Here is a 13,769-nt window from a genome sequence, read left to right on the forward strand (position 1 = left end):
ATTTGCCAGTCATGACATTGTATCATATAGGTAGATTAGACAACATGAAGCTCCGTTCATTCCCACTCTCTTTCTCAATCTGGACCCTGCTCTCTCTACTCTTGGATTTAATCCAAGCTCAGATCACAATTCGTTTTATCTTTTGCACGTTGTGGAGACCTGCTCTAAACAAATTTGATAATATTGTTGTGCTCCTTGCTGCTTATGGTGCTCAGCATGTTGTTTATAGGCATACAGTAGGTATGGCTATGGCTTAGGTAGGGTAGGCATAAGTAAATATTTAAGTAGGCATAGGTAGGCTATTTAACAGTCCAGTCCTGTTTATCAACTGGATAGTGGCCAGTTGGCTAGTTGGTTATTATGTAAGGCTGATTCTGAGCACCTTTGTCCTCAGACTTAGCTTAGTTGTTGTATTACTTTTCTGTTATCAATATTCATCGCACGTAGTCACTGGATGTGTGATGTGAGTCGCCTATTCAGTGAACAATTTCCACCCCAAAGTGCTTCAACGGTGACAACAGAAAAACAGGAAGAGGGACATTTTCCACACTGGTCAGCTGCTGGCTTGGCTCTGCTTAACCATGTGGCTTTATAATGTTTTGTTGGAGCTGGACCTCAAGGCGATACTGCTGTTTATTTCCTTCTTCCTCCTGATAGCGGATTTCGTCAGATACAGGAATCCTCCAAACTATCCCCCGGGTCCACTGGCTCTTCCCTTTGTGGGGAACTTCTTCAGTGTTGACACAAAACAGCCTCACATTTACTTTACAAAGGTAAGCTTTTTTCTTTTCGTCCTTCCTTCTTTCTTTCTTTTTTTTAGGGCACTTTAGGATAAAAGATTCAAATTAATAATGGAATGCTTTAAAGTTTAAACTGTAAATGTAACTTATAATTTTCAAATTGTGCTTTCTTCTTATAGTTCTCTTTAATTTTCAATTGCTTTAGGAGATGTGCGTTCTTTATTTTATTTTAGTCCTAGAAAATAATGGGAAATACTGACACCTAGTGGTCAAACTGCAAACACAAGAAAATATATCTCATGTAGGAGCAAGCACATTTCCAGCTGCTATGCCCATACATTTTGTACTTATCTGTTGCTGTTTTCTTCTTACTAGTTAACCAATGTTGGCTCTTCTCTGGTTTAATGTCCACAGCTCAGCGATGTCTATGGGAATGTGTTCAGCGTCCGTCTTGGCAAGGATAAGATAGTGTTTCTGTCTGGGTACAAGATGGTGAAGGAAGCCATAGTGACACAGGGTGAGAACTTTGTGGACCGGCCATACCGTTCAATAGCTGACAGGATTTATTCCGGAACCTCAGGTACAAAATCTCTCTCTTTCTGTCTCATTCCCTACCTCTACCTCTCTCTTGGTGTACTGTACAGGAATGAATTCCATATAGGTCTACTGTACATTAGGGCCTAATGCACAGTAGGCCTACTGTATATGGAACTCAGCCTAATGATTATAGGCTACTTCTAAATTAACTGAGTGTCTTATACTGTGTGTTACATGCTTGTCCAGCTGGTCTCTTTGACAGCAATGGTGAAACATGGAAGACCCAGCGGCGCTTTGCCTTGTCTACCTTACGTAGCTTCGGCCTGGGCAAAAGCCTCATGGAACAGTGTATCTGTGAGGAGATTCGCTACCTACAAGAAGAGGTGGAGAAGGAAAAAGGTAAGAGGAAGTAGTTCAGAAGGGACGGGAGCAGTGGAAAAGAAGCAACACAGAAAACAACAATTACTGCATAATTCAATAATTCAAGTGGATCCTTAAACAAAATGGCACATAATTTACATTCAAGCTGTTTGACGCTCTTATCCGGAGAAATTGACAATTAGTATGGGCTCAGATTCCCACACATCATTACAAGGAACAGCTGTCATACGCCAAAGTAGTTGTCATGCTTGCCATTTGCTAATTAAAGCCGCTTGTTAAATCTGACCAACTGGCCTCTCATGATTGAAATGTTCCTATAATTAAAGCAATGGCATTTTCTGAACTCTGGACATCTTTACTCCAGGTGAACCTTTCAACCCAGCACGCCTCTTCAACAATGCTGTGTCCAACATCATTTGCCAGTTGGTGTTCGGGAGACGGTTTGACTACAACGACCACAAATTCCATATCATGTTAAAGTATCTGTCTGAAGCCCTTTGGCTGGAGGGCTCCGTATGGGGTGTAGTAAGAGAACAATATCCTTTTAATTCAGTCATTGTGTTTTTGTTTTTTTTAAGTAGATAGAGACATCTCTTCTAATTTATTTTCTTTTTTTTTCTGTTCTCAACCTTTTCCGACTCTGAAAATCTAAAAAATGTTGGTGGCATAACATCCTACCATAAACAGTACAGAGGCCAAATAATGCATTATCAGAGCACTTTTTATTTTAACGATAAAAGGAGCTGTCCATCAGCACCACAGCTACAATAGGCTAATTAACATAATGTATTACAAATTAAATAACGGTATCATTCAACAATGGATAAATGCATTCTCATACATAACAATAATAATAATTACATTTTCTTCAGGAACATTGTAATGTTTTGCAAATGATTTGGTGGGCCACTTGCAATACCTTTGTGGCCCACCAGTGTGCCCCGGCCCACAGGTTGGGAACGGATGTAGGACAATCCTGCTTCATTAAAGGTGCTGTGTTTAGCCTCAATAAATCATTAGCACATTCGTTTTGAGACATGAGTATAATTACTGTAAACCATTGAGATCATCACCAAGAAGATTGGCAGCCTCTACCGGCCTCTCCTCTGTATTTGAGTAAGAAGGTTGAGTAGACTGATATCGGACTGAATTGTCAATTCGTTACACTTGGAGCAGGCAAATTCGAAGGTCTGGACCTAGGCAAGGGTAGGAGGGTAAAAAGAAGAGGGGCAGCTCTGTTGCTCTATGGTCAGGGGGCCCATGTGCTCTCAGAGGCAGAGTCGCTACATTGTCTCTGGACACAGATTTATTGAATGGCCAAAAAAAATGCATGAATGAAACCAATGTGACTTTTCTTCCTGTAGCTGTATGAGGCCTTCCCTAAAGTGATGAAGCATTTGCCAGGCCCTCACAACAAGATGTTTCGCCACTACAAGTACTTGGAAGGCTTCATCAGTCAAGAGATAAAGAGGCACAAGCAGGACCTGGACCCCAACAATCTCCGGGACTACATTGATGCTTTCCTCAAGGAAATGGAAAATGTATGTGAGCAGCTACACTGCACACAACGCTGTACAATCATTGCCCTTTCATTCAATACTGTATATTATTTTCTTCATTTCTCAACAGCACAAAGGAGATTCTGATCTAGGCTTCAATGAGGCCAACTTGGCTCTGTGCTCTCTTGATATGTTCATAGCTGGAACTGAGACCACATCCACCACTTTGCAGTGGGCCTTGGTTTACCTCATCAATGACCCCGAGATCCAGGGTAGGTGAAATCCTAAACCCTGAGCTCTCTGTGAATTTGAAAAAGAGCAGATGTGAGTTTAGTGGTCCTTTGCCGTATGTCATCCCCTGTCTCTCTCCCCCCACCTTTCCTGTCTGTCTACTGTCCTATCAAATAAAGGCAAAATGCCCCCCAAAATTCAAAATTCAAAAAAGAAAAAACACCTTTGTGGGTGTGTGCTGCTGGGGCCCCAAGAAAGTGCAGTGTCAAATTTCATGTAATTCATCCGATTGTCTTGAAACTTGTCGTGTGCGCTGCTGGTGACCTGAGAAAGTGTAATGTCGAATTTCAATTTGACCAATTGGGGAGTGGTGCAAGCAGCAATGGTACTGCACTAGTAACAACAACAACAACAACAACAACAACAACAACAACAACAACAACAACAACAACAACAACAATAATAATAATAATAATAATAATAATAATAATAATAATAAACCTTAAATCTTTGTTGTAGTTTGTAATAGTTTTCCCCAAAGGACCTCTGAAGGGGTCCTTCTGTCCTCCAGGCAAGGATAAAGCTAATAACATTGGTTCAGGACGGGGATTTTTGATCCCCTATCACCCTATTATCCCATGTGATTTGGTGGAAGCTACTTCATCAGGGCACAACACATAAGAGAAGACTATATGCACATTAAAACACACAGAAAAAGCAGCACCTGTCCTGTAGTGGGAATGAGAATGCTTCTTTTTGTTAATAGAAATAGATACTTTAATGTGGGTGTCTGCCTGCTGTAATGTTTTAATGTGCATGTATTGTGCCCTGACAAAAGAGCTTGCTCTAAAATGCTTTGTCCTATACAGATGATTGATGGAATCAAGTTGCTTTGTCCTGAACCTTTTTCCCTAATTGCTATTAGATTAAATCCTTCTATTTCAATACCTAGAGAAAGTCCAGGCAGAGATAGACACAGTGATTGGACAGACCCGCCAGCCCACTATGGCCGACAGACCCAACATGCCCTACACTGATGCTGTCATCCATGAGATCCAGAGGATGGGAAACATTGTTCCCCTCAATGCATTCAGGATGGCCGCCAAGGACACAACGGTGGGGGGTTACTTCATACCCAAGGTGATCTACTCAGACTTCAGTCTTTCAAGTAGTCTAAACTGGCTTGGTCAGTCAGCCAATGCTGCAACATTGCTTGGTGTTAACCTCTGAGTCGTGTTTAGGGTACGACCGTGATTCCCATCCTGACCTCTGTGATGTTTGACAAGAATGAATGGGAGACTCCAGATACCTTCAACCCTGCACACTTCCTGGATGCTGAGGGCAAGTTTGTGAGGAGAGAAGCGTTCTTGCCTTTTTCTGCAGGTAAACTAACATTAGTCTCGGCTCCCAGACAATTGGAGATTTACACCTACCAATCATCTGGGAAACCTCTTGTAAAAGAAAGTGGTTTGAATGGCCGTGAGACAACAAACAAACCTACAAACCTAACAAACCTACGCCCCTTTGCCAAGTTAACAGAAATCATGCTCTCCTCCCATTATCCTACATAATGAAACAAACTGAAGATTCCTGGAATCACTTTGTAACACAGAGACATTGAAAATCCATGTCCTGAGCAACGTTACATTATTTGATTCTGTTCTATCTGTTTACAAGCACGCGACTTCTGCATGTGACCGCCCCTTCTGCACTTTGGATTGGTTCTATGATGCAGATTTTTTTTAACTCTATTTCCACCCAGTTTTAACAATGAAAGCTGGGAGAAAGTTCTCAGTCTCTAGTTGAGAACTAATTCTAACTTATCCCTAATTTTCAACATGATTTGATAAATCTGGAAAATTATGTGATCCTGAGTTTCTATCCTTGTCCTACATCTTGTGTATCTGTGTGTCAGGGAAACGTGCATGTGCAGGAGAAGGCCTAGCCAAGATGGAGCTGTTCCTGTTTTTCATCAGCTTATTCCAGAAGTTCTCTTTCTCCACTCTGGACGGAGTTGAGTTGAGTACAGAAGGGATCGTTGGAATTACACGCACACCGTATCCCTTCAAGGTCTATGCCAAGGCTCGCTGAACCTCGCTGATCGCACGGAACCCTTTTCATGTCATTAATAATGTAACCAATGGTCTGTAACAGAAAGCTACAACTATTTTGTAAGATCCCACTTTGTCTGCTGTATAGTTGCCTATGGGGTTTCATATGTATCAATCTGCTTGTATTTTTCATTGTGTGTAATTAAACAAATTGTTCTTGTAGGAAATGTGTAGGAAAGAGGCTCGACTCTCAATGCTGCTGAAAATACAAAATGATTTACTATCATATCTGTTATCACATCTTTGGCCAGTTGGTGAACATTCATATAAAGGCCAAACGGGCTATAGCCTACCACCATCATAAATGTACAGAACCATAAGACAGGCAGCGACATTCACCAGCTACCTACTCACAGCAACTGCGGGTGACAGCCATAGGAGAGCATAGGCGAGTAACACATAGTAAAACACAGAGTACCTCTATTATGCTGAAAGGCTTAGGTGGTTGGAGGGAAATGAATGGCTTGAGACCGAGAGGAGTGCCAGAGAGAGCAATAGACTGAAACATTGCTTATTTATACTTTGTCATGTATGACATCACAGCAGTACAGTAAGTATGACATCACCGATGACATCAGCAAGTATGACATCACAGCATGGGGGTGCTATAACCTGAAACTGGGCATTAGCTGCAGATAATGGTCTTCATGCTTGAAATTTAGTCTTAAGACCTCACTTAATCAAGGCAGCATTATGTCTCTTTTAATGTATTTTTTTTGACAACAATGAGAGCCTATGACTTATGTAGTTCTCAACGTAAGTTCAAGCAGGAAGACTATAATATCTTTTACACTTCCTTAATTCACTTTATATCTCCACTCTTCAATCTACTCACAAGATCATAATAAGCTGTCAATTTCCGGGTTTCAATGAACAATCAGCTGGTTGCCGCCCAGTCTCTGTTAACCAATTGCATAGTGTCACATCACTGCTCTCACCACCTCCCACCCTACGCACCTCCAGCATAAGCCTATCACGTTGCTCCACAACCCAGTCGTAAGCCAATTGCTTGGAGGCGGGTTCCTTAAATATGCTTGTTTCTGTCTCATACAGCCTCTCAAACACCGCTGCTGTCAGGATCGCAGTCAAACGACCACTCTGCTGTCATTACTGCTTTTTGCTCTTGCTGCTTCAGAAACTGTCCTTGATCAGGTTGTATGGCGTTCTACATTGGTGTGATTTTGTTGCTGTTTTTGTCGGGTTCACGAGTCAAAGCACCATGTACGATTCGGATGAACTGTTTGATGGCGAAACTGACACTGCGGGTTCTGGTTCCCCGCGGCGTAGCGCCCGCCTTGCTGCTCGGCAGGGCTATTCAGCGGCCGAGGTTGTGGATTTACTAAATCAGCACGGCATTATACCAGCTCCGGGGTTACACCTCAGTCAGCTTCAGGATCTAGCTGCGGAAGTATTTGAGTCTCCTGCTCGCACCGAGCCTCCCGGCTTTTCTTCCCCCGCTCCGCCTCCGCCTCCTCCAACCCAGCCTTCAGTTCAGTCTCTGCCTCACCGCAAACGCTCGCAAAAAACAAATCATTCTCAGCAAGCTAAAAAGAAGTCTGTCTTTGTGCCTCCTGTCTTTGTGCCTACTGTCCAGTCAGATAATGCCGCTTTCATAGCCGCGATGCAGTCCATGTCTAATACTATGAAGTCAGTGGACGCTCGACTCCAGCAGCTGGAAAATGCGCAGGCATCAACCTCCTCTGTTCCTGTCGCTCAATTTTTGCCGTACCAGGTTCCAGTGATTCCTTTCAACCCAGCAGGTATGCCTATGGCAAGCGCCCCTGCAGGGCCGTTCACTCTGGCCTCAGCTATCGCAGCCCCGTCATCAATAGGTAGGCCATATGTACCCTCTGGTGCTAATATTTCTCCTCGCCTTCGGGCAAAAATCTTGCAGGGGAAAAAATATTAATTTAATCAGCCTGATACTGCCATCCCCTGAGTGTGACCGTAGAATCGCATCAACTGACGACTTTACTGCCATATTTAAATCTACCGATCCCAGACTGGCCAGGGACATATCTATCGGAGAATTCGTTGTGGCATTTGGCTTGTTCCGAGATATTATCTGTTCAGTTTATCCTGAGCGCAGGCAAGAGATGGATATTTATTTGGCTCTGATCGCAGATCTTAATTTAAGGTATGGAAAAAACATTTTCTACCAGTACCATAAAGCGTTTGCAAATAAAGCGGCACTCTACATCTCTCAAACCAACGCTCGTTTGAACTGGTCTATCCTGGATACAGAACTTCTGATCATGCTGGTGGGGGGCTCTCAAGCACTCTCTTGTTACACCTGTGGCAACATGGGCCATACAGCTGCTTTGTGCTCCACTGTGCCTTTCCGCCCTAGAGAGTATGTGGCTTCATCTCCTCACAAATTCAACCCTGAATCTGACCAAGACAAATCTGACGGTCGCGGGCGCAAGGTGCAAAATTATAAAAAACTACCAGTCTGCAATAATTTCAATGAAAATTCTTGCACTTACCCCAATTGCATTTTCCTCCATATTTGCAGCTATTGCAAAGACGCTCACCCGAAGTCTGCATGTCCACGTCGGTTCCGCCCCCTGCCGAATCGTCGTGGTTTCAAGAGATACTGAAAAAACATCCTTCAACGCCAATAAACATTCCAGCACTAGCATCCGAACTGTCGTTCCATCATGATTGTGTTTTTGTTGATAACTTGCTTACTGGTCTGTCACAAGGGTTTCGGGTAGGAGTTATCTCATCACTGGCCTCCTCATTCGTTTGTAAAAATCTTCAGTCGGCGCTGAAAGAGCCAGAATTAGTTTCTCAGCTTCTTCAAAAAGAGCTCGATAAAGGCTATTTAATCGGGCCTTTCAAGGCCTCTCCATTTAAAGTCTTTCGCTCCAGTCCCATCGGTATAGCCACTAGAAAATATTCCGGCAAGAAAAGGCTGGTGTATGATCTATCCGCTCCTCACTCCGGGCCCATTCCAAGTGTGAATAGCTTAATTCCTCCTCAACCTTTTTCTCTGTATTACTCCACTGTTGACAATGCCATCCACCTAATTAAGCTAGCTGGCCAAGGCGCATGGCTGTCCAAAGCCGATATTACAGACGCCTTCAAGATTATGCCAATTCATCCCTCACAGTGGCATTATTTCGGAGTAAAATGGGAATCCAATATGTATTTTGCCACGCGCCTCACATTCGGCTGTAGAAGTAGTCCATTTATATTCAATCAGATCTCCGAAGCTCTTTGCTGGATCCTTCTAAACAGGGTCCGTGTTCCCTCCCTGCTCCACTTGCTTGACGATTTTTTGTTAATAGACCCTCCGTACGACAACACTGGCTCTTCATTAGACAAGTTGAAACACCTGTTCAACTATCTAGGCGTTCCTCTCTCTGCCGAAAAGACCATTGGTCCAGCCACTCGCCTCGAGTTTCTGGGCATTACTCTGGATTCAGTGGAAATGAAAGCCTCCCTTCCAGAGGAGAAACTTGTCCGTATTCGTGAAATTATTCAATCGTTCACAGCTGCGCAGTCCATAACCAAGCAGCAAATGCTCTCGCTTCTAGGCCATTTAAATTATGCTATTCGTGTTATTCCCCAGGGGCGCTCGTTTATTTCTAGATTGCTGACCTTGGCTTCATCTGTGCATAATCTGCATGATGATATTGTTTTGGATGAAGGTTGTCGCTCCGACCTGCGCTTTTGGTCTCGCCTGTTGGAGCATTGGAATGGCGTGACGTTTTTCTATGACGACTTGATTTATTCCTCTGACTCTCTAATGTTCTTTACAGACGCTGCGCCCTCTGCGGGTTTTGGAGGGTATTTTCAAGAGCAGTGGTTTTCCTGCAAATGGCCTGTTGATTTCCCCCAAGTCACCCAATCTTCTGCTCTGTTCGAGATTTACCCGGTAGCTGCAGCGTGTCACGTGTGGGGGAAGTTGTGGTGTCGCAAACGCATTTCTCTTCAGTGCGACAATGAAGCGGTCGTAAGCATAATTAATAAAGGCCGCTCATCATGTCCCCAAATTATGCCATTCATGCGCTGCATCACGTGGTTGTCTGTCAAACACAATTTCATAATTACTGCTCGGCATGTGCCTGGTCATGAAAATTCTATTGCTGATTCTCTATCCCGGTTTAAATTCCAGGTGTTCAGGACTCTCTGCCCAGAAGCCAGCCCAATGCCTGTACCAGTACCCCCTCTAGAGGAATTAGCCCTGTACTGAGACCACATTCTTTGGAGGCTTATCTGGAATCAGCCAGGTTTTATATGAGGAAAGGGCTAGCAGCCTCTACCCTGAAATCATACGATTTTGCTTGGAAAACATTTGGCCTGTTTTGTTCATCCTTAAATCTGTCTCTAAAACCAGTTACTATCACTGCAGTTTGTGCTTTCATTTCTTACTGCATCGATGTGCGTCATTTTAAGCCACAGTATATTCGAGGTCTGGTCGCTGGCATCCAGTTTAATGCTAAATGTATTGATCCATCTTTTCCTAGCCTATTTACCAATCCCACCATTAAATTAATTTTTAAGGGTATTGCAAAAAGTTCCCCCGCCAATAATGATAATAGGCTTCCTATTACTCTATCCATTTTGCATAAAATGTTACAGGTCGTGAGAGATGGTTATATCTCTCCCTATGTAGACGCTCTTTTGGAGTGTTCCTTCCTTTTAGCTTTTTATGGGTTTTTAAGGGCCGGTGAATTCACCACCTCTTCAAACAAATTTGATCTGACCAAAGATGTTGCTATGTCGGACATAACTTTTCACCCAGGCTTCTTCAGTCTCACTCTGAAGCATTCCAAAACGGGTGGCGCTTGTGCCATAATTATTGGTCGCATAGACTCCCGATTTTGTCCTTTTAAATCCATGTGCAAATTTCTGAAGTTTAGGCCTTTTTCTGACCCTCATGCCCCTCTGTTTTTAACCCCAGATAACAATCCCATGTCCAAATACTGGTTTAGCCATCATTTACAGCAGATTCTCTCTAGATGTAACATACCCCCAAAGCAATACTCAGGGCATTCGTTCCGGATCGGTGCAGCCACGTCTGCGGCCTTACAGGGCATTTCAACAGCATCCCTTCAACAGATGGGCCGTTGGTCATCTTCTGCATATGCCTCCTACGTGCGTCCTGATGCAATGGCTATCATCAATGCTCAAAGATCTCTAAAGCCTTAAAAGCTTAGGTAAGCTTGCATATGACTGGTGGTGGTGGTCTATTATAACTAGTTAAGTGTTCAGCTTCTTCTGCTATGTCATTATTTATTAATAATAATAAATATAGATTCTGATTATGGAGAGAGAGAGAGAAAAAAAAAAAAAAACGCACAACAATTTAATCATTTTTGGGGATTTTATTGGGCTATGATAATTGTCGTGCTAACTCTGCAGGTCTTGCTGTCCTTTCATCCTAAATTCCTAGCCACATAGCTGTAATGCTATCAGTGCACGTCAATGCTGACTCATCCACAGCTGATTAAGCTCAGTGCTGCCCAATGTCAAGGCTGACATATTCATGCTGGTCATTGCTGACCTTAAACTCTATAATGCCGGTCAGTGCTGACCCCATGTCAAGGCTGACATGTCAAGGCTGGTCATTGCTGACCTTAAACTCTATCATGCTGGTCATTGCTGACCCTTTGTCAAGGCTGACATAATCATGCTGGTCATTGCTGACCTGAAACTATCATGCTGGTCAGTGGTCATTGCTGACCTTAAACTCTATCATGCTGGTCATTGCTGACCATATGTCAAGGCTGACATAGTCATGCTGGTCATTGCTGACCTTAAAACTATCATGCTGGTCAGTGCTGACCCCATGTCAAGGCTGACATGTTCATGCATGTATAAGCTACCGGTTGACGAGGTCAAGCCCGGGATAAGTCTTATTCAGGTGAATGTATAAGCTACCGGTTGACGAGGTCAAGCCCGGGATAAGTCTTATTCAGGTGAATGTATAAGCTACCGGTTGACGAGGTCAAGCCCGGGATAAGTCTTATTCAGGTGAATGTATAAGCTACCGGTTGACGAGGTCAAGCCCGGGATAAGTCTTATTCAGGTGCATATATAAGCTACCGGTTGACGAGGTCAAGCCCGGGATAAGTCTTATTCAGGTGAATGTATAAGCTACCGGTTGACGAGGTCAAGCCCGGGATAAGTCTTATTCAGGTAAATGTATAAGCTACTGGCTATGAGCATCAAGCAAGTCGTTACTGTCTTGGGTCATTGCTGACTTTAATCATGCAGGTCAGTTCCTAACATACTCGCATTGCTGGTTATGCTCCTAATGCTAATTTCAGGATGCTCTTGTTTTCATTCATTAAATTCTGCTGCTTCTAATCAATGATATATGTTCTATCATGCTTAATTATGTTTAATCCCTCAGTGATCACGCTTTCCTGGTAAGATATTACTGCCTGTTCGTCTCTTACTGGTAAGTTCATTTCCATTTGGGAATTTCATAGTGCTGTGTTTTCTGGGCTTTCGCCTATCTTTTGGGGATATATCTGGATGCTGATCTGGGCTGATGCTGCTCTCTCAAGATCTCCCTGCGGTGTCTAACCGCCAAAGACTAATAACACTACTTTATTCTCAACATTCTTCTGTAGTCAATTATTCACTTTATTGTAATAAATATCACTTTATTCATACTTTGGTCTCTAGTCTCTCCTGATTGAAATGTAGTTCTCAACGTAAGTTCAAGCAGGAAGACTATAATATCTTTTACACTTCCTTAATTCACTTTATATCTCCACTCTTCAATCTACTCACAAGATCATAATAAGCTGTCAATTTCCGGGTTTCAATGAACAATCAGCTGGTTGCCGCCCAGTCTCTGTTAACCAATTGCATAGTGTCACATCACTGCTCTCACCACCTCCCACCCTACGCACCTCCAGCATAAGCCTATCACGTTGCTCCACAACCCAGTCGTAAGCCAATTGCTTGGAGGCGGGTTCCTTAAATATGCTTGTTTCTGTCTCATACAGCCTCTCAAACACCGCTGCTGTCAGGATCGCACCCTCCTCCTCCCCTTCTCCTCCCGGTCATCGCAGACCTATCCGATTCCAGTCGGAAGAGTCTCATGATAAGTCTCAGAAGGAAGATCACCAGCACCACCAGTATCTAGACACTGCAGGGGGATATATCTGGATGCTGATCTGGGCTGATGCTGCTCTCTCAAGATCTCCCTGCGGTGTCTAACCGCCAAAGACTAATAACACTACTTTATTCTCAACATTCTTCTGTAGTCAATTATTCACTTTATTGTAATAAATATCACTTTATTCATACTTTGGTCTCTAGTCTCTCCTGATTGAACTGGGAGATAGGGCAAACCTGCAGTAAAGCTGTCCTGCAGCATTCTGATCTTCGATCAGAATATGACCATGTTCTTTCAATACTGTCAGTTCCAGAGTTCTCTCACTTCCTGTCTCGTTCATGCTCTCTCTCTCTCTGATGCATGCATGTGCGTGCACACACACAGGCTCACAAGGTGAAAACAATTCCAGCCTGCGACAGACAGACAGACAGACAGACACACACATTTAAATACTTTTATTTGGATCTAAAGTACAGCAAATATTACAGACCCAAACATTTTAGAAGAAGGCCGCAGTACAGTACATTTATATTGAACCATGTACTTCTTAAGCACAGGAAAAGACATTGCAGCAAGATGATGACTTAAATATAATGTATGCAAACTAACATATGTAAGCATGTTTAGCACTCAAGGGTATACAAAGCATCGTCTTCTCCAGATAAAGAGGCTGCCTATTATGGCTGAAATGGAGCAGTATTTTGCTAATTTTTTTGCATCAGGCTTTAGCAGCCTACCTAGTTGCAGTCCACGGAGCACGAGTTTGTGGACATGCCCCAGACTCCCAAACACAAGCACAATGAGTTGGCAGCTGTAGCCTAGAGTTGTAATATATTCTACCAAGGGCTGATATTTCATGAGTTTGGTTGTGAAGCAGGTGTCCATGTACAGATCAAAAGAGCAGGCTATTTCAATGATGGTGACTGACTTTCTGCTTTCATTGATGAAAACAATGTCTGGGGTATTTGGGATATTGTGCAGTGTGTTGTTGTCGGTGGTGTTGTGATTGAACCAGTCCAGTTTGACAGTGCTGTGTTTGTGCATTTGTGTTGTATTGTCCTGTACTTCTCTGATGCTGTTTGACACCAGATCCACCAGGCGGTCGTGCCTGCTTATGTAAAGTCCTTTGTATTGGCTGCAGCCGTTAACGGTTTAGGATATGTGCTATTGTCTCTTTGTCGCGGGG

The 13,769-nt window shown here is 43.3% G+C and overlaps 1 protein-coding gene across 2 annotated transcripts in view; it reads left to right on the forward strand.

The window, feature by feature from the left end:
• Window positions 1–581: 581 nt before the first annotated feature.
• LOC310785898 (cytochrome P450 2J2-like) overlaps window positions 582–13,769 on the forward strand; it is a gene marked incomplete at both ends in the record, with an annotated part of 35,188 nt that continues 22,000 nt past the window's right edge. The window contains 9 exons of one of the 2 annotated variants that reach the window (XM_083647064.1): window positions 582–773; window positions 1,155–1,320; window positions 1,524–1,676; window positions 2,023–2,183; window positions 3,023–3,199; window positions 3,288–3,429; window positions 4,341–4,528; window positions 4,630–4,771; window positions 5,304–5,592. In XM_083647064.1, coding sequence (XP_083503190.1) covers window positions 582–773; window positions 1,155–1,320; window positions 1,524–1,676; window positions 2,023–2,183; window positions 3,023–3,199; window positions 3,288–3,429; window positions 4,341–4,528; window positions 4,630–4,771; window positions 5,304–5,479 — 1,497 coding nt within the window. Of the gene's footprint in view, window positions 774–1,154; window positions 1,321–1,523; window positions 1,677–2,022; window positions 2,184–3,022; window positions 3,200–3,287; window positions 3,430–4,340; window positions 4,529–4,629; window positions 4,772–5,303; window positions 5,593–13,769 lie in introns of those variants that run through there. The other variant, XM_083647065.1, reaches the window with a different exon arrangement.

The sequence above is a fragment of the Poromitra crassiceps genome, assembly GCF_964638095.1.
Source record: "Poromitra crassiceps genome assembly, chromosome: 12".
Classification (NCBI taxonomy): Eukaryota; Metazoa; Chordata; class Actinopteri; order Beryciformes; family Melamphaidae; genus Poromitra; species Poromitra crassiceps.